Raw genomic sequence first — 19,953 nt, forward strand, 5'->3', positions numbered from 1 at the left:
ATCAAATGTGCTACACAGAGAAAACAGCTGTTCACAAGAGGAGGATCAAATGGCTGCTCTGTACAGACGTGATACACTGTTTGTTGTTGACAGGTACACTTATTGTAGCACTGGGTAAGATGTTAATGACCTGGAGAAACTTTTTATCTTCAGTTTAACTTTTTTGTTGTTTTATTGCTGATTGTTTTCTTGTTGTTGACACTGCCTCCTGCATGTTGAAAAATATTATTCAAATATTTAATGATAACCATAAAAAACATGTGATCACTGGGCCTCAGAACTTATTGGTAACATAATATGCGATTTCTTGCCTTATAGTACCTTACGTGCATACCTTTTCACCATCTGTGGTCTCCATAGGAACAATTTAAAATTTTTGGTGAAAGCTCTTTCCTGGCACAACAATGATTACGTGTTGTTTCTGCATGAGGAAACCCCAGACTTTGCTCACACCACAGAGCAGCAACACTTCAAAGAGACGTTAAGCTGTATCTGGGTGCCGTGGACAGCAACCAGCTAAACCACTTACAGCACAGCTACACGAGATAGATCCTTCTCCGCCACTAGCAAGCCTGAAGCTACACTCGGTAAAGCTAGGGTGCTAAGATAGGCAAGGGCGCTAATATAAAGGTCATTTCGAAGGAGCCTGAAATCCATGGAATAAAATGTAATCGATTGGTTGGGGAAACATGGCTGTGGTGTGGGTAATGTGTTGAGAAAGCAACACTGGCAGTAAGTCCTGTACTTGGCGGCACTGGCGACACGTGGTCACACAGCACATCAACCAGAGCTCAGCCTGCACATGACTGATAGTAAGGCCAGGTCCTGAACCACACTCCAACATACACAGGCACACACACTCTCATGTGACTACAAGCAGACATCAGTGACGACTGATTTCCTGGTCAACTGACAAAATTTCACAGGGGTAAAGGGCTAAAATCATAAAAGCATGGAATCTAACAATGTAAAATGATGTTGTTGGCAGTTAATTAAAAATGCTTATAAGCACAGAGAAAAAAAAAAAAAAACCTATGAGAGGAATAAATAATCATACCTCATTTCAAGAATATGTGCAACAAATACTTCAGGAGATCCCAGTACATCCAAACTTCTACAGTACACACATACAGTACCACACAACTGGACTAGCTCCTGCCACAGAGGGCACCACATGGATTCAAATCAATTATATTTGCAACATTAGCACTGACTGTTCTCCCACTCTCCTATTTTCTCAGCTGTGACTAACAACTGTAGCTGTGGCAGGCTGATGTCAGAGAGTTTATTTAGTTCAGTTTCAACACAAAAAAAGGAATCCCTGCAGGCATGAACCAGAAATAGAGCACTGGAAGCTCATTTCTACAAAGCCAACCAGGAAAAACTATAAAATGACATGGGTAAACTTATCAACCCTATCTATTCAGAGCCAAAAACGATTTTGTTTGGGACACTGAGTGAGATTTAAATTCCGTGGATATAGGTGAGATTATTGTTATATGTAGATGAAGATGTATTTGAGATTGCACTATTGAGGATTTAGGATAAGAAATCCAATGATGATTGTGCTGATGACCAAACAGAATCTAACCAAAGTAATCCACCAAAGCAAGCACTTGTTCGGGAGTCTACCTGAGGGCTTAAAACATGCTGCTATTCACCCCTCTCAGCATTCACAATAAAAGTCACAATGTTGCTTGTTGGTTATATGATGTCACAAAACTCTACCATTTGTGACTAGAAATTATGACTTTGTATGGATTTTGTACTCAGAAGTTGAAAACTTTGACTTCTTGATTGTCATGAACACAGCTTAACAATGACCGTGACAGCTGTGACTACTGGCATGAGTTTTTAGCTGTGACCAGCAGCTAGTATAAGCTACTCTGTCAGGTGGTCTGTCTATTTGTCTGTCGGTCAGACAGACAGATAGACAGACCAGATAGACAGTTTTGCTGGTCCCAAAACTGAGGGGCACTATACCAATTTCTGGCACTATGCATAAATGTGGTGTGCTGTTGTGTTGCATGAATGCTTCAACCTCACACAAACCCACAATAGTGACTGTTGTGTTTTAAACAAGGCTGGAGGAGACAAACAGTACGAACACATCAAAACCAGTAAAGAAACATGAAGATGGGGTAGAAGCCAAAATGATTCAGTTCATGGGCACCTTTTTCATCTACAACCACAGCAAGCTTCACTATTCTACAAGTTACACTACAGAAAGATTGCACGTGACTGGACAGACTGAGAGGGCGTTCGCTTCTTCATTTTAAAGATGGGAGAAAACTGCAGATTGGTCATCAATTTTATCATTTTCCAGCTAAATGGTATGCTGAAATATATTTCTGAAAACACTGGAGGACGGAAATACTGATGCTGAATATTAACTGATATTTGATCTGCACAGCATAATTTGACAGATTGACCAGACGTTTGTAAGCAGAGCACGTTTCACTGAATGTATTTCATCCCCATAAAGCTGAACTTGAGTTAACTTGCGAGTCCAATCTTCATTTTTTAAGAGCCAGACAATGCTGTGTTCATCATCAGTCTCTGGGGTATTTTCATTCTACAAGGTGTAGAGTATGTGTCTAGGACAATGTTTATTTCAATCAGACAAATTAGTAACCTCCCTCCAGGAGAAGGCTCAAGGGATTTAAGAATGTCGCCATAAAATTTCTGCTAAAGATGTTCTGCACAATACACAGCAATGGACTTTAATGGTGACACTGCTCTTGAAAAAAAAAAAAGCATATTAACATTTAACTGATTCCATTATTGATCTATAATAATAATAATAATAATAATAATAAATTAAAAAAAAAAAAAAAAAAAAAAACAGTATTACAGTGTAATACTGTTGTACACATCCATGTTACAGACCTGCTGCATTGCCTGTATTGTGATGGTGAAGTGAAGCATCAACTGTATTGTTAATTATTGTTCCATTTCAAAGCATTTATATGACTAAAGGTAACATCTTTTTAACAAACTCACCCAACTTCCCTCTCTGACAAAAACTACATTGCACCATTAGACATCATTAGACCATTAGTCTTAACTAGTCTATATCGATATGCTCCAATATCCTTTAACTTGTAGTATATTTCACACAGTACCAGTTCAAACATAATTCTACTGACAAGAAGCCATCCCACTGCACATCATAACTAAGAAATGCAACCTCTACAAACCTGCCATTGATGGTCACAAGTTATCACAAATGTTGTGCTTACTGTATTTGTAGCGGGATCTCTGCACATTTATTCAGAATTTAGCTGCCCAAGTTGTGTGAATAGCATAAATAAATACTGTTTTTGGGTGGCCTTTCCCTTTAACAGGCCTGATGGATTTTGATGTTCTCTGATAGAAAGCACTTAAGCTTGCTACATTATGTAAGATCTTTGCCGAGGAACACAAAGGCATATGTGAAGTCTCATGCTTTCTGGATGGCAGTGGCTGAGGGGCAGGCTGTTAACAGAGATCTGTCTCCATCTAAGGGAAGGTAACTAGAGGAAAATCCACAGTCCTGCTAATTAAAATCAGAGAGAAACGAAAAATTTACAGAAGAAACTGGACATGAAGTAGTGAGCAGAAGCATTTCCTGCTTTTGCAGACAGATTGTAAATGGGAGTCAACACTCCTCACAGCTGTGAGCATAAATTGTGGAGCAGAGGCTTTCCCCATTTCCAAAGGCAGTCAGCTGAGAGTAGTGATACTGGAGTAGTGAGTCCTAAGAGTAGGACTGCATCACCTAAAAACAACAACAGAGTCTCCTCATTCTCCTTATCTGCATGTTTCATATCTGACTTCCTCCAGATATGGCGCAATAGACACGAAGAGGGTCTGCCTCCTCAGCTCCCCTAGGAGCAAGCAGCAACTTCACTCGCAGCAGACCTCTATAAATATTCCAAGCAAGGCTGACCTGGTTACAGAATGCCCTTGGGAGTGTGAATTAGCATCTGAATACAGACACTGCTGTAGCCGAGTGAAGACAGGCCTGGCAGGAGTGGCAGTACTGTTGAGACTCCCTTCACAGCTCCCAAACAGCCCAGTCAGTACGCTTCATGAACATGGACAGCACACATCAGGTATGAGAACAAGAGAAAGTAAAGCAAAGACTGAGAAGAAACAGCAAAAGAGAGACAAAGAGAAAGTAAGAGAGAGAGAGCGAGAGAGAGCGAGAGAAAGAGAGAGAGAGAGAAAGAAAGACTGAAAATGAGAGAGCGAGAGTGAGAACAAGAGACAGAGAGAGAGGAAGAGACAGAGAAGGAACTCTATCCTAAAAAACACCTGCTGCACTGTGATCTACATAGTGAGGGCAGGGAGCACTGCTACAGTACCGAAGCTTTATCTTGACTGACAGCTATAGATGAACCAAAATAACCCAGGGTCAGTGTATGTATCTTAGAAAAGGATCTCTGCTCATCTGAGAGCAGTGTTTCCTCCACTACTGTCCAAGTAGGGCGGTCCTGCCTACAGTGGGACATACCTCTCTGAACTGCTATCGCCCAGTCTATAGCCACATTTCCATTAAGCCTTTCTTATGTGCATTGCGCTGTATTGATTAAAAAAATGTTTGATGGAAACAGCAAAAGTCAAAAATAAAAATAAAATCCCCCAAATTTGACTAAAAGTCCACTTGAGTTGGATAAACTGTATTAACTTAGGACACATTTGCCAAATAAAAAAAGGAAATGCACATAATGATGTCATCCCATAACTGGTTGCTCTTTTACCTCTGACCTCAGACAGAGCTGGCTGTCATCGACAGGGAAAGGTGGACAGATTAAGGGATCAAGAAATTCCTTTGTCTTATATGCAAAAACTGGAACAGTGCTATTAGATGTGAAGCAGCATCGCAATATGACTATTATTTAAGATTTTTAAGTACAAATGCAAAAATGTATCCTTGTAAAACTAGGCACAACCATGTAGCTAGTACACAAACTGGTTGCCCACAGCAACATCACATCATCATTTCGACCCACAGGAGGCTACAGGTCATCATTTGCTTAAACTTGCTTAAGAATGTTTAGCAACTAATGTATGGTATACAATGTAGTATAATGTATATATCTTGTCTTATATTGTTGTATGTCAACTTGTGGCAAGCATGGCCTGGCACATACTGGACATCACAGAAAATGAAAAACTCTCCTTGTCTGAGAAGTTTAGTAGATAACAATCCTGAAATCTGTTTTCTGTAGGATGTTTAGTGTACATGTCTGTCACACACCCCTCATAGCCTTCATTTATAACTTGTATTCCCTGTGCGACAGCATCTGCCTTATCATGAGCACAGAGTCTTGCAATTGCTGTTGTACATTTGGGGCAAGAGCCTTTTCATTTTAAGTAAGAGTAGATATTCCCTGGGCCAACCCGGCATTGTAATCTATATCTATATCTATATCTATATCTATAGATAGATAGATAGATAGATAGATAGATAGATAGATAGATGGACGTGAGTAAAAAATATCAATGGAATCACTTTTCTTCAACTTTACTTCAAAGAATAATTCTAACCCTATCCATTCTGTAGTATGATTTTTCAAGACAACTACTGGATGACAATTTAAAAAATATGCTGTTAGTACAACTGATCAAAATATATTGATTAAAAATTAGAAATGGGTGATGTGCCAACATCACAAATATAACAAATGTAAAGAGGTGTATTTTTCACGGTTACGTTTGTGACAGACTATGGTCATGTTTGTATTTCTTTCTAAAGAACTGATGGCTGCTTCAGGGACCACGAATAATGCAGCATTTTATGTCTGTTAGATTTTTCAAAGAGAAATCACAAACCCCAAGAATACATCTCTGATTAATGCTATTTACAGAGTTCCAAATCCACCACAAGAGAATCTAGCAATTTACCATAAAAATACAAAGCCTAACCCTGAACATAACCTCGACAACTGCCTTCAGAGAAAGTCCTCGCTTCACTTTATGATTCCACTCAAAATCATTTGCCAATCCAAGAGTCATATGGGGCAAATCCTGCTCTCTAAGTCAATTCAGAGTCCCACAAATCCTTCATACCAGTGGAACAAAGTTTGAGGTTCCCATAAATCCCTGGATATGATACCACAGAAGTTACAAGCCTTAGGCTTGTCTTCTTGATAGAATTGAAAACAGTGTAGAACATGAAGAAACTTTCTATATTATCTTGCTGTTACAACTCTAACTGACAAAATGGCAACAGGTGTTGACTTCAGTTGTGAGTAATGGCAAAACATTAACATGCACATTTTCACTAACAATTTTGATAATTTCGAAGCAGGTTTGATAGCACTACTGTAACAGCACTCAAAACCTATTACACCAAGCTTAAAAAAAATTAGACACAATGACACTGACAGATAATATGGAGTAAAGAGTTATACCCCCTGCCAGAATCTGCTGCTCTAGCTCAGCCATCTGTTTCCTGTAGGCCCTCAGTGCCGCCTCCTTGAACGTTGGACGAATACGCTTCTTGGGTGGGGTCTCTACAGGCTTCTCTTCTGGGACATTTTTGTTTTCATCCTCCTGCTGCTGCTCCACATTTTCAGACACGTCAGTGGCTTCCTCCATTATTTCCTCCACTTCCTCTAATTCCTCATCCCCCTCTTCCATTTCCTCTGTTACATCATTGTCCTCTGTCTCATCCGGCTCCTCTACATCAACATACTCCACCATGGCATCATACTCAGCAGTATCCTCAGTCAGTTGTGTTTCATACTCCTCACTATACTCTTCATCATACTGATCATCCAAACTGCAATCATACTCCAGAACACGGGCCTCTTTCGTTACCTCATAGTCCTCTGAGGCTTCAAAATCTTGAGAGGGCTCAAAATCCTGGGAGGCATCATTGTCTTGAGAGGCCTCAATGTCATCAGACACAGCAAAGTCCTGAGAACTTTCGTACTCCTGCACAGGCTCATGTATCTCCTCTGTATCATTGACATTAGTTCTGTTCTCCAGGTTAGCTAGCACCTGTTCCATCACTTCAACATAATGAGTTTCATTGTCCACTGGCTGTTCCCCAGCTTCTGCTGCTGCCTCTGGTTTCTCTTCCTCAGCCTTGTAGATGAATGGCTCTGTGTAAACGTCTGAGTCTATGGTGGTGCTGGAGTCATTGGCAGTAGAGGTGGAAAGGGTGCGGAAGCGGCCCATAAAGGAGGAAGAGGTGTTGGCGGGCTCCTCAGAGGGAGCAGGGGTACTCTGAGAGCCAGACTTCCAGACAACCTCCAGGGCTGACTTGGCCCTTTGCAGTGTAGAACCAAAGCCAAAACCAAAGGACTTCTCACTAAGATCTATACTGAGCCTGCTGCTCCAGGACTTAGGCACCTCCTCAACTTTCTCTGTTCGAATCTCACTCTGACTGCGGTACATGGTTGCAGACTTATTCTGAGTCTGGTGAAAGCTATGATTGACATCCAGTTCAGGGAATGTTTCCTTAGGAACTGTTTTAGGGGCTTCCTTAATGGCCCCTTTAGAGGGTTCCTTAGGGGTCACTTTAGAAGCCTCCTTGGGGGGCACTTTAGGAGTCTCCTTAGAGGCTACATTTGGGGCTTCTTTAGGTGCAACTTTGGGAGCTTCCTTAGGGGTTGGTTTAGGGGGCTCCTTAGATGCTGTTTTAGGGACCTCCTTAATGCCCTCTTTCGGGGTCGGTTTTGCAGCCTCTTTTGTAACCTCTTTAGCAGCAACCTTTGAACTCTCTTTAGGAGCAACTTGTGGGGGCTCTTTAGCAATTACTTTAGGACTTTCTTTAGGAGACTCTTTGGGAGACTCTTTAGGGGTTGCAACAGGACTTTCTATTGGAGTTATTTTAGGACTCTCTTTAGGTGACTCTTTAGGACTTTCTTTAGGAGTCACTATTGGGCTATCTTTTGGGGTCACTTTAGCAGTCACTTTAGCAGCGTCTTTAGAAGTGACTTTAGATGGCATTTTCGTCACATCTTTAGGGGGGACCTTATGAGCGTCTTTTGGAGGGAGTTTGACACTGTCTTTAGGAATATCTTGAAGTGATTCTTTAGCTGCTGGTTTAGGAAGCTCCTTAGATGTCTCTTTAGGGGCTGCTTTAGAAATGACTTTAGGTGAAATCTTAGCTGATACCCTAGGGCCTTCCTTAGGCAATATTTTTGAGTTTTCATCTTTAGCAGGCATTTTTGCTGCTGTTTTGTGAGTCACTTTGGAGGAAACTTTAGAGACATCTTTAGATGCCACTTTAGTGCTTTCTTTAGTGATCACTTTACATCCCTCTTTAGACTGGCGAACAGATGTTTTGATGACAGACTCTCTTTCTGTGATAGGAGGAATGATGTGGGTTGTTATAGGTGGGGGGGCAGAATCTCTGTCAAGCATCATGAAATCCTCATCTCCTTCAAACTGTAAATCAACCTCCTGGCATTTAGTGATGTTTTCTGGGAAACCAGGAATGGTTGATGGGTCAAAGGGGCTGCTGACCTCTATTGAGGCTTCCAAGCCAGAGTCAGCACCTTGTTCCAGATGATGCCAGTCTTTCCAGGGTGAGAGATCACCCTGCAGAGAGAGCTGGGAGCCACTATAGTGGCTTCTGTCCCCAGACATGCAGATAAGACCATTGCTCACCCCACTGTCAATAGTTTCTGTTGTCTCAACTTCATTGTGTTCAGCATAGGGTTGATTTTCCTGGCTGAGTGGGTGGCTAGGGCTAGCATACCAAGAGGAGGCCATGTCCTCTTGTTTTCTCTGCCACAGTTCTTGATCTGAGGAAGACAGCAAGGAGCAGCCATTAGCCCGTGTAAAGTACTGACTTTCTGAGAAGTCTTCAGAGTATGATTGACAGAGTTTTGAGCAGTCAGACTCAGAGCGGCTGAGTTTAGGGGTGGAGTAGTCACTCTGAGAAAGCCAGCCAGGGGTCAAATCAGAGTAGTATGCCTTCACATTTTTGTCTGGGTCATCATAAGACTCATCAGCATAGTGAACTGTGCCTGAGTACACTGCTTCGTCTCCTGACCGGCTATGGTCATGGGACCTCCTTTTTTCTGATTTGCTCTTGTGAACAGGTTTTGAAATGACCATTGCATATTTATTTCTGCTCAACTCATCTAACTCTTTATCACTGTCCATTGAGTCCCAGTCATCACTCTCCACTACTTTATCTTTTCCTGAGACCTTTATGTCCATGCTTTCGTAGGTTTGAGAGGAGGACATTGCTTTGTCTTTTCTCTCCTTTCCATCATGGGTTAAGCTATCAGTAGAGACTGTGATGCCTGTCCCTTTAAGTTTATAACATTTTTTCAAGACTAAATCCCTATCTTGGGGTGTTGCAAAAATAACAATAATAGGGCGGGGCTTTGCATTGGAACATTCTCTTTGTTGTCCTAACCTATGAGCTAGCTCAATTTTAATTGATTTATGAGCATCAATAAATCCCATTTTGTCTTTCAGTATTTTATATATAACACTCTCAGTTTTCTCTGACCTTTCCTCAGGAACATTGAGAAACCTCAGGGTTGAATTATTGGCCTGATGGCTAATCTGTTTTATGTAGTCATGGATATCACGTGTTTCTCTTCTGGACTGAACAAATCCTGAGCGAAGCTGCTCAATCTCACTCTGAACTACTTCCACACTGCTGGAGATTTCATCAATAGAGCTCTTTAGGGCATTTACATGGCCACGCAATTCAGACAGTTCCGTCTCTATCTGGCTGATACCCTGAAGCTCCTTAAAGATCATCTCCATAACATCCTGGGTTTGGCTGATACATCCCGTGGAGGAGGAGCCAGGCTCCAGGGTGGAGCTCTTTTGCTGCCGGCCAGCACGGTCCAGGGACTTGCTCCGGATGCCCAGGGTCTTCCTCCAGTTGCTCACCTCGGAGTCGGAAGAGACACATTCCTGGCTCTTCTTCCATTTCCTTAGCTTGCGTAGGGCACCCAGCCGGAGTGTGTGTAAACTAGAGCGTTCCACCCGCTCACCCTCTGAACTACCGTCAGAGGGAGCCAAACTGATGAGGCTCTTCCTGTTCCGTCTTACTGGCATAGTGTGTGATTTATGTTCATCCAGTCTACGGACAGGTTTGGTCTCACTCAGGGAGTCAGAGTAGCTGCTATCAATTGAGAGAACCTCTGGAAAGATGCTTTCATTATTATTCAAAAGAAGAGAGTTTTTGGGGAGTCCATTTGCTATAGCTACACGATAACTGAACGTGGGTGAAAGGGATGAGCAGTCGTTCTTGCTGTCGTCTTCTTCAAGCGATATGTTACGTGCCGAAGAGCATTTGGATATCTTTTTGACTGTGGTCTTCAGTGTGGTAGATAAAGTTAGACTATGTTCTTGCAAATCAGTGGTCAATTTAGGCTCTTTATTTTCACTTCTCTCTTTCTTCTTTATGGGGTTCGCCAATTTCTTTGTAAACATTCCTTGGCAAATCTTTTCAATGTAGGATGATATGGTCTTGATAAGGGCAGAAACCATGGAGGGCAATCCTGTAGAGTGTTTTATTTCATGCAGTGAAGGAGGAGTTAGCTGACAACACAGCTTTGGTGAGTCAGGTACAATCAACCTGTGCTTGACAGTTGAAGCCCAGCTCAGAATCACTAAAACCACAGTTTGAGTGGAGACTCACAAATACTTTCAAATCCAGTGGCCTTCCCCAAGACAAGGCGCATTTCCCTGAAAGAAAAAAAAGAGAGAATATTTACAATTTCGTTGAAGATGCTTGGCTTGCACTCACTGTTAAACACAAAGCTCAACAATTAAGCAAGAACTATATTGAGAGTCATTAATTTGCCATCAGCAGGTTGAAACAGTCGTTATTCTAGTGGTTAATCATTAAATCTCAAACACACATTATGTCTGTAGTCTCACAGCAGGCAGTCCACAAAACTATTGTATATGACTATTTGATGACACTACGAATGGACGTGCACACATGCATGCATATATGTGCATGTACGCAGGTGCAGCCACTGGTCACAGTAATGCACCCAGTTTCTTCAGTAGCAAATGACCAATTATTCTAATCACTTCAGTACTCCAACGCGCTGCTGGATGGAGTCCCTGTGGAACATGGGAAGCCTTAGTGTAAATACCAAACTAAACCCTGATCATGCCTCAGCAGTGTGTTAAAGATAACCAAATAGCTGGCTTGGATTTAAACTCCGGTGCGGAAACAACACTACAATAGGTGTCAGGGTTGTGATGCATAATGTTATTGTTAAATACAGTAAATTGAATAATATTTGGATTACATACACTTGCTGAACTTAGCTCTACTGTCTTGATAGGTACTGTGAATTTTTCCCTTTTATTTATCAATTTTCTAAAATGTGTAAATGTATGTGTTTGTGCATGTGTTTGTGTATGTGTGTGTGTGTGTGCGTGTTTTCAGGCTTATTTTTGATTTATTGATTGTATTGATGAAGATGATGATCACATTAAGCAATTTTTGACCACTAGAGGGTGTTGAGAGCACAAACTGGAAACATACAGTCAGTCCGGCTTCCGGGTTCATGGTACATTGCTTCTACAAAACCAAAAGTGTTTTGGGGATGGAAATGATGGATATATTTCACTTTCACAAGGCTCTTGTTGAATTATTTTGGCTCTGATCTCCGATTAAAAAATGTGGTGAAGTTGCAAACTTTCAGCAACAAGTGGTTTTGAATTAACTTCTGTAGCCCCAATGCTGATTGCAGCGGCAGAGGCACTCGCACAATTGATCTAAAATTCCGATGCATTTATCTACAGAATGTGTGATATTGGAAAAGTTTTCAACTTAAGTTGATGAGGAGAGGAGGTGAAGTGGAGGGCAGAGGAGGAGCTTATTCTCCGGCCGCTACAGTGTATAGTGTTGAACCTTAAACAGCTTGGAGTAGCTGTGGGAGGTACGTATGTGCTCTAAAGTTGAACTGGCCAACTAACTGGAAAGAGGGATGTTTGTTGTGCAGCAGATCTGACAGCTGCTCCACATTAGTTCTGGGGTTTAGAGCCCGATGCGTCCACAGTCTCATGACCACAGAGACATGCTCACTTCAAATGAGATGTGAAACACAGCGTCACAGTTAGCTTTTACTGCTGGGCTCTGACAAAGGACCAGGCATTAGCAAATAGAGCTTAAGGTTAGGTTCTCTGTGTGAATGTGCCTCTGTCAGCACTGTATGATGGAATGAATCCAGGGACCTGACCATTTGTCAGCTTCATCCGATAAGGTTTAAAGCAGGCCTCGGGCTGGAGTGTTTGTGGAGGACAAGCATTTAGTATACATAATATTGAAAAGTCTTGTGCAATTGTAACAATTTATGAGAAATTACATTTGGGTGACACACTGGTTGTGTTGCAGCTGTTATGCTTTATAAAACATTGTAAGAATCTAGGTACCACTTTATATTAAGGTTCTTGTAATAAGCGTTAGTTTGTAGGTATTAAGGTATTAAGTACTCATAAAATGCTTATTAATATTATGTATTAATTGTAATATGCAAGTGTTAATTATAGCAGTTATTAACACATTTAAAAGCAATTACAGGAAACAAATGATAGTTTAATAACCATAAATAATAGTTTATAACAGCATTACAAACACATTTATTGAGTCTTAATAACTTACAGTTTTATCATTGTTAAAATTTACTAAACATTTTCTTTTATTTTTTGCTTCATTAGCATTAATAAAATCATTTATTAGAAGTTAATTCTTTGAATTTATTAGCAGCTAACTATGCACACATTAACAGACTTTAACTCAGCTTTTTTCAGGTGCCATATCTAAAGCAAGAACAATGCCTTATTACGGTCAATTAATCTTTTATTACGCACTTATTAACATAACATTGCCTTATTCTAGTTCATTAATCCTTTCTTATGTATTTAGTAACAGTTAATTACCCTTTTGCAGCAACTGGGTCTGAGAACTATGCCTCATTAAGGTTAATAAACAATTTATTATCCATTTATTAACAATTAATTACTTTTCATAGCTCCCTCATTTGGAATGAGCACTACATATGAAGGTTGATAAAATGTGAATAAAAAATTATATATAAACACAATGTTTTAGCAATGAAACACAAAAACACACATAAAGACAGCTCTTTATTTATTTATTTATTTTTTTTTCAAAAGAGCTGTTCTGAAGTGTGCTTAAGGACTTATGAAGGCTTTGCTACCCATTAACTATAAGATTATTACCTTAACATAAAGCGTTACCAGAATCCAGATCATATGTCACTTTAAGACAGATGGAGTTGGTTCATTTTGTGTATGAGGTGTTCTGATCATTTGTGTCATTCTATATTTTGTCAACTATAACTGTGAAAATTCTGTCATAAAACTATTCTAGTTAAGTCACAGCAAACTGGCAAATCGGGGATCACCATAACAATATGAAAAAAATTACAGGGTCACAAAAAACATCAAATCAAAGAACTGTAATGGCAACTAGAAGAGCTATAGAAAGGCTGTATTTGATTTTGTACAAGGAGATTTATTGTATGACTCAGACCTACTGTAAATTGATCTTAACTATTCTTAACTTCTAAACTACTCGGTTTAGAAATATGTGCCTATGGTTTATAAACTGTGCTATCGGATTCATAATCCATGCCGTCGGATTATGCATCAGTGCCTACAGATTTGCAATCTGCAACTTCAGATTTCAAGGACAAATCTGTGAGCATGGGTTCATAATTTGTGGGCATGGTTTACGTGTATGGCTCCATACACATATGTCAACTTATTTGAGTGGAAAATCAATGTTTTATTTTGAGGGTCAGCTTATTGTGAACATCTGTGTTGCATTTTCACCATCACTCATACATACTCGTTTTCAGCAATGCTCTGCTTCAGATTTATTCCGTACATTTAGGGCATTTTCACCACTGCCTGGTTTAGTCAGACTGAATCGAATTCTAATGCATTTACCCCACTTGTCCAATTTGTTTAGGCATGGAAACTAGCAATCACACTCTGGTGTAGACCAAAACAACTGAACCAAGACCCTGTTGAGGAGGTCGTCTCAATATGGTTACAAACAACCTCTGGAGTGGTTTATTATTTGCAATGTGAACGCAAATTGACCTAGACTCGACCCAACTACAGGAAGCATTGTGCATTTTGGGCTTCAGCTCAGGTGCACATTATGGGTTCATAATTAATGACACAGAGAAGCAAGTCAACGATCATAAGCATTACCAACGATCAGTTAGCAACAAAAGAACAAAATGAAGTAAAGGTTGCCATGAAGCAAAAAGGAGCCACACTGCCTTTTGCATATATGGCCCAAACAAGCACTGCAATAGCAAAGAAATGCCAAAGCTTCTAATAGTGCTCGATGCCCATGTTGGATTGTATCTGCCAAATGTGTATGTGCAATTAAGTGAAAGTGGGTAAAAAAGCATCCCAGAAGTGAACATTTCCTTTCTGCACAATTCAACCTTTAACCCAACCTATATGTCTGACCCTAACCAGTGAGCAAGCTGACCCCTCCTACACGGCTTTCATTGTGAAGCACATGTGAAGCGAAAGCATCACATGTGTCACTAGTCTATCCATTTCCTTGGCCAAAAATATTTTCAGTGTAAGCTCTTAGGGTACACTGGTATGCTAATTAGTTAGTAGTACTGAGCTGCCCAGCACAAGAGCACCAAGCTGGTCCAGAATAATAATTTCTATTACTACTACCACTACTGCTACTACTACTACTACTACTACTACTACTACTAATAATAATAATAATAACAATGATGCTTACTATTATTATTACTACTATTATTAGTAGTAGTATTATTGTTATCATTATTATTATTATTATTATTATTATTATTAAATAGTTGCTGTTTTGGTTGTTGTTGTTGTTATTACTATCATTATCAACATACACTACTCACAAAAAGTTAGGGATATTCGGCTTTCGGGTGAAATTTCAGGATGAACCTAAAATGCATTATAACCTTTACAGGTGAACTCGATGTGACCTTCTGTAAACTTTTGAATGCACATGTCCAACTGTTCAATGTTTCAGTACTTTTTGCACAAGTTGCTGTTCTCTAACAAGGAGTTTAACGGCAAAATTCACATCAGGTGTTTGATCCATGAATCAACCAATAAATTTCCTGGTTCAATTAGAATTGGCATTTAAACAGTCCTCCCCATCATGCTGTTCACATCTTGACATCATGAGACCTAGACGACACGTTAGCACAGAACTGCCCTACACTTTGTGAATGGTACAGTGACAAGCCCATACTACCTGAATAACATCATTAATTCAGTCATTGTGCCCCTGCATGAACAACACAGGCCTAATTTCATCTTCATGGACGACCATGCTCCAGCTCGTCGAGGTCGCATGATTAGGGAACGGCTGCTGGAGACTGGGGTACCTCAAAGGGAGTGGCCTGCACTTTCTCCAGACCTGCATCCCATAGAAAACCTATGGGATCAGCTGAGTCGCCGTGTAGAGGCTGGAGCTCTGTACCCCAGAACCTCAATGTCCTGAGGGCCGCCCTTCAAGAAGAGTGGGATGCCATGCCTCAGCAGACAATAAGTCGACTTGTGAACAGCATGAGACGTCGTTGTCAAGCTGTAATTGATGCTCAAGGGCACACGACAAGTTATTGACACTGACATTTTTTGTTGTGGTATATCCACCACTGTTGTTGGCTTTTGTTTCAAGAAATTGTTTGAGATGAGGAAATCACCAGTGCATGCTTCTACTTAAATGCCCTACTTTCATGATATCATATCACTGTAGCGTGAAAATTTTACATTTTCCATACATTTCACCCAAAAGCCAAATATCCCTAACTTTTTCTGAGTAGTGTATATTATGATAATAATTAAAAAGGGGATTCTGATCATATGATATCCTCTACAGGAAAGCCATAGGATATCCTCCCAGACGAGGAGCCTGCAGTCTTCTTGTCTGGGAGCCTGCAGGCAGCCAATCACTGAGCCAACCCAAAAGCAGGTAGCAAATCATAACCCCAACAGCAGGCAGGAAGTCAGACTGAGATAATCAGAGTCTCAGCGTGAATTCATGAACAAAAGCCAAAGTTGAGATAACTCATTCAGCTATCAACACCCTATCAAAACACAATCTAGTCTGCTCTTGCTCTCATATCTATATTATACACTTTGACACACACAAGCCACCTGAACAAACAATAAGCACACCACCTGAACAGTTTACTTTCCAAAAGAGATGACTGTTCCCAACAACCCACTGTCTCGTAACTAATCACACTGTGGGACTGGCAAAACTAGCTTTCACACTTAAACTCATACAGCAATATCAGCATAACTAATATATTTTATTGTTTAGATATGAGAATTTTTAGCAAGTTCAATTGTTAAATATTAGATACCATTTCTGATTAATGCAACTGCATCTAACATGAGTTAATGTTCTATTGTATCTTGTTATCTCTTATCTCATGTGCTATCAGCAAGATAGTTTGCAAAAGCAAAATTACGATATCACACAGAAAACATATTTAATCAAAACCTGAACATTTTTTCATTCAAACTGGGTATATTACCTTATCAATAAATAACTGTCTCAACATCATCATGCAATTCTCAACTTGTCTCCACAGCATGGACAAAATGTGGAGTGTCAGCAAAGTCTCCATCCCCCACCCCAACCCTCTCCAACCCTCATCAGTGTACCTGTTGTTGAGCTATGACCACAGTCACATTGGGATGTGCCACTGTCACTGGAACATCACCTCTGTGAAATACTGTGCTGCACTGTGGCTGCACTCTGCCTGTACAAGTAACTCTAACAGAGTGGTAGTGTTTAATGAGTGTTGATTACCAATTAGGGAGCTGCCTTTCCCCTTACAGAGCCTACATCCTGACATCTACATGTTAAGGTTTGACAAATGAAGTTTTCACCAACTCAGAGCATGACTCGATATGCAGATTACCTGATAATACCCACGAGGTGTTTCCTAAATTGTTCCATTTTAAGGGAAACATGCAAGACTTAGGAGAAAAGGATGACAGATAACTAGATTACTTTATTCCACATTCATCTATGTGTGTATCAAACTGATCACAGAATCTGCACTGGTACGGCTCTGTGAGCAAAGACAGAACCAATAAGGCCACAGCTAAAACAGTGTAGTTCATTCACAGCCAACATTTCAGATCAGCTATCTGACAAGAACATAAATCGTGAGATTAAATGTAGGGTAGTGGCTATCTCCATGGTTAATTCTCACCATGTTGTGGGGGCATTATGTAAGCAGATTGAGTGTGATGTAAGTTAACAGTATGTTCTGAAGATGAGATAGACATTAACTACTATTATCTTTATTGTAGAATAACTTCATACATAATAATATATATGCATTATATGCATAAAATACGCTTGCACACATCACATAATAATCTCTATACACCACCATAAAAGGAGCCCATTCCAGTCCTCAAGATACAGAGCTTCACACTTGGTACATAATATTACTGGGTTTCAGATATGAGAAGCACATGTTGTTATTGTTTCTGATCTTTTGTTTTGTTTTGCTCTGTTTTGATCCCCTCTACCCTGAGTCTGCGTCCTCCAGCCTTAACAATTACTCTCCATGTACCTTTGAGCAAGGCACATAACCCCCAGCTGCTCTAATAGAGATGTTCTGTGGCCAACAATAAAAGATTGTGATTGTACTGTTTCCAGGTGTGGGTTGTAACACTCACTGTCCCTGCAACTACTTGGATGACAACATGAAAGAATATGTTATTATACCAACTAGCGTGGTCAAATAAGGGCTTTTCGAAAAGAGCTGCCTCTCTCTGTCATACAAGAAAATCTGGGCATTCCTGTGGCCCTGAGGTACAGCCCCTCCCGTTTGTGAGTCAGACTACATAAACCAGAGAAGAGAGGGGGAGCACCTCAGCCACACCCACTCCCTGTCCTTTGAGGCAGTGATGCCCCAGGCCCTGCATGGAGGGACACATTTCCCCTTTTGCTAACAAATTTGATTAGCAGACAGCTCTAAAATACTCGATTTCTTTCAGTAGTAGGTTACAGTCTCTGCTACTCTCTTTTACAGAAAATGAGTGAGTCAGTTGGAGGCATGCTAACCTATTTCTCACAATAGTACAATCAGCTATTTTCTTTTGAAAATGTAAGTATGCCAATTTGAGGTAATGGTGTTGCAAACAATTATTCTGCATCCTGTGATGTGATGCTCTTTTGTCTTCATGCCAGGGTGACTTTGAGCACAATATTTTGTGAAAATGCATATAGATTAAAGATGCTCATGCGTTACGTCATGTCTCCAGAGCACATCATTATGGATTATGCCTCTGAGTGTGGATTTGTGCACATGTAGGCGTGTGCATGCCTGTGTGTGTTTGTGTGTGCAGTCCTCTGTGCATGCACATGTGCACCACACATGACTCTGTGCACAAATGCTTTCAGCATGCATGTGAGTATGTTGCTTTCAGAGGAGAGAAGCAGCAGCAGGCTGCGTGTGCATACCAGTGGGGGTTTAGCGTGTGAGGGTGTGTGCATCTCAGATCACCAACATTACCCACACGCCCATCCTCAAGCTACAATCTGCCCTTCCTTCTCCTACCCTGTGTATTTCCCAGCACTGAAATCTATGACTGCCAACCCTCGGAGACCAGCCAGCACCAAAACAGCTTGTCTCCCCTAATGAATCAAAATATCACGGCATGACAACAACCGGTCTATCCGCGAATTTGCCCAATATGAGACAACAGCATTACTCACATGCGTTTACACTGTGGCTTATTCAAAATAACATGGGTAAATGTGAGGATCAGAGAGATGGCATATTGCTGAAACAGACACTGTTTGCATCAGAGCTGCAATAAATCAGAAAACGACTGGCGATGACATAAATAACACTGATCACCAATCGTATTTTTTAATTCGTTCCGCCTACATCGGCAGATGTTGCCATCTAACCGCATAATTGTCAAATAACATTTTAGTAATCCGTACACAGGGCCACAGGAGGGGAAGGAAGCAACAAGAAGAAATAGGCTGAAGTCAAGCACAGCAAACACCCCCCATGCAAACATGCATCCAATCACCCAAATGGACTGCGCCGCTGCACGTACCTGGTTGTGTCAAATCCCGCGCAGGACACCAATTGTAGTGAGCAAAACGGGCCGTGTGGAGCCGATTCCCTGGTTACAGCGAATGGTCGGTGCGAGCAGAGCAGAGACGCTGGCTGGCTGGGAGGGGAGGGAGGGGAGAGCGGCTCGGTGCGCAGCTGCCTGCTAATACCAGAGCTCACAGCATCGCTCCGCGTCCGTCAGACACCACATCCCACAGCCCTGCCTCCCCGTAGACACACACACCTCTCCTCGATCCATGCCATCTTCCCTCTTTCCTTCCTCCCTCCTTCTCTCCCTCACTCTTCTGCTTTCCCCCTGTTCCCGTTGTGCTGAGGACGTGAACAGTAGGTGCACTCTTGTATCCTGCGAGCCGCGCTTGGTCCTCGGATGACACACAGTCATATACACACGCACGCGCGTAAACACACATCCACACACACACGCATACACGCGCGCGCGCGCGTACACACACACAAAACCACACACACAGTTTCTCTCTTGCGCACGCAACCCGCGCACAGACAGTGTCACAACACGGGGTGTCTGGTCCAGAGCGGGGCTGCAGACTAGAGGTGATGGTGATGGAGAGCCAGACGGCGCTGCGCTGCTCTTAGATGCCCAGAATGAGCCTCTGCTCCTCGGCTGGAGAATGTCTGACTCTCCCCTGTGGAGAGCCGAGTACCTCTCTCTCTCTCTCTATCCCTCTTTTTCTGTTGCTCTGTACACTGAACCGGGCTGAGAGAAATGAGCTCGGTCTCTCTCGCTCACTCCCTCTCTCTCTCTCTCTCTCTCTCTCTCTCTCTCTCCCTCTCTCTCTCTCTCACACACACACACACACACACATACACACAGGCACAGGCACAGACACAA

The 19,953-nt window shown here is 41.4% G+C and overlaps 1 protein-coding gene across 1 annotated transcript in view; it reads right to left on the reverse strand.

The window, feature by feature from the left end:
* unc13c (unc-13 homolog C (C. elegans)) overlaps positions 1–19,153 on the reverse strand; it is a 140,356-nt gene extending 121,203 nt beyond the window's left edge. Inside the window, exons 1-2 of the mRNA XM_030048203.1 lie at positions 19,084–19,153; positions 6,402–10,659 (exon numbers count right to left, since the gene is read on the reverse strand). Coding sequence (XP_029904063.1) covers positions 6,402–10,461 — 4,060 coding nt within the window. The 5' untranslated portion in view covers positions 10,462–10,659; positions 19,084–19,153. The remainder of the gene's footprint in view (positions 1–6,401; positions 10,660–19,083) is intronic.
* Positions 19,154–19,953: the final 800 nt, after the last annotated feature.

This window comes from Myripristis murdjan, chromosome 3 (assembly GCF_902150065.1).
Source record: "Myripristis murdjan chromosome 3, fMyrMur1.1, whole genome shotgun sequence".
NCBI lineage: Eukaryota > Metazoa > Chordata > Actinopteri > Holocentriformes > Holocentridae > Myripristis > Myripristis murdjan.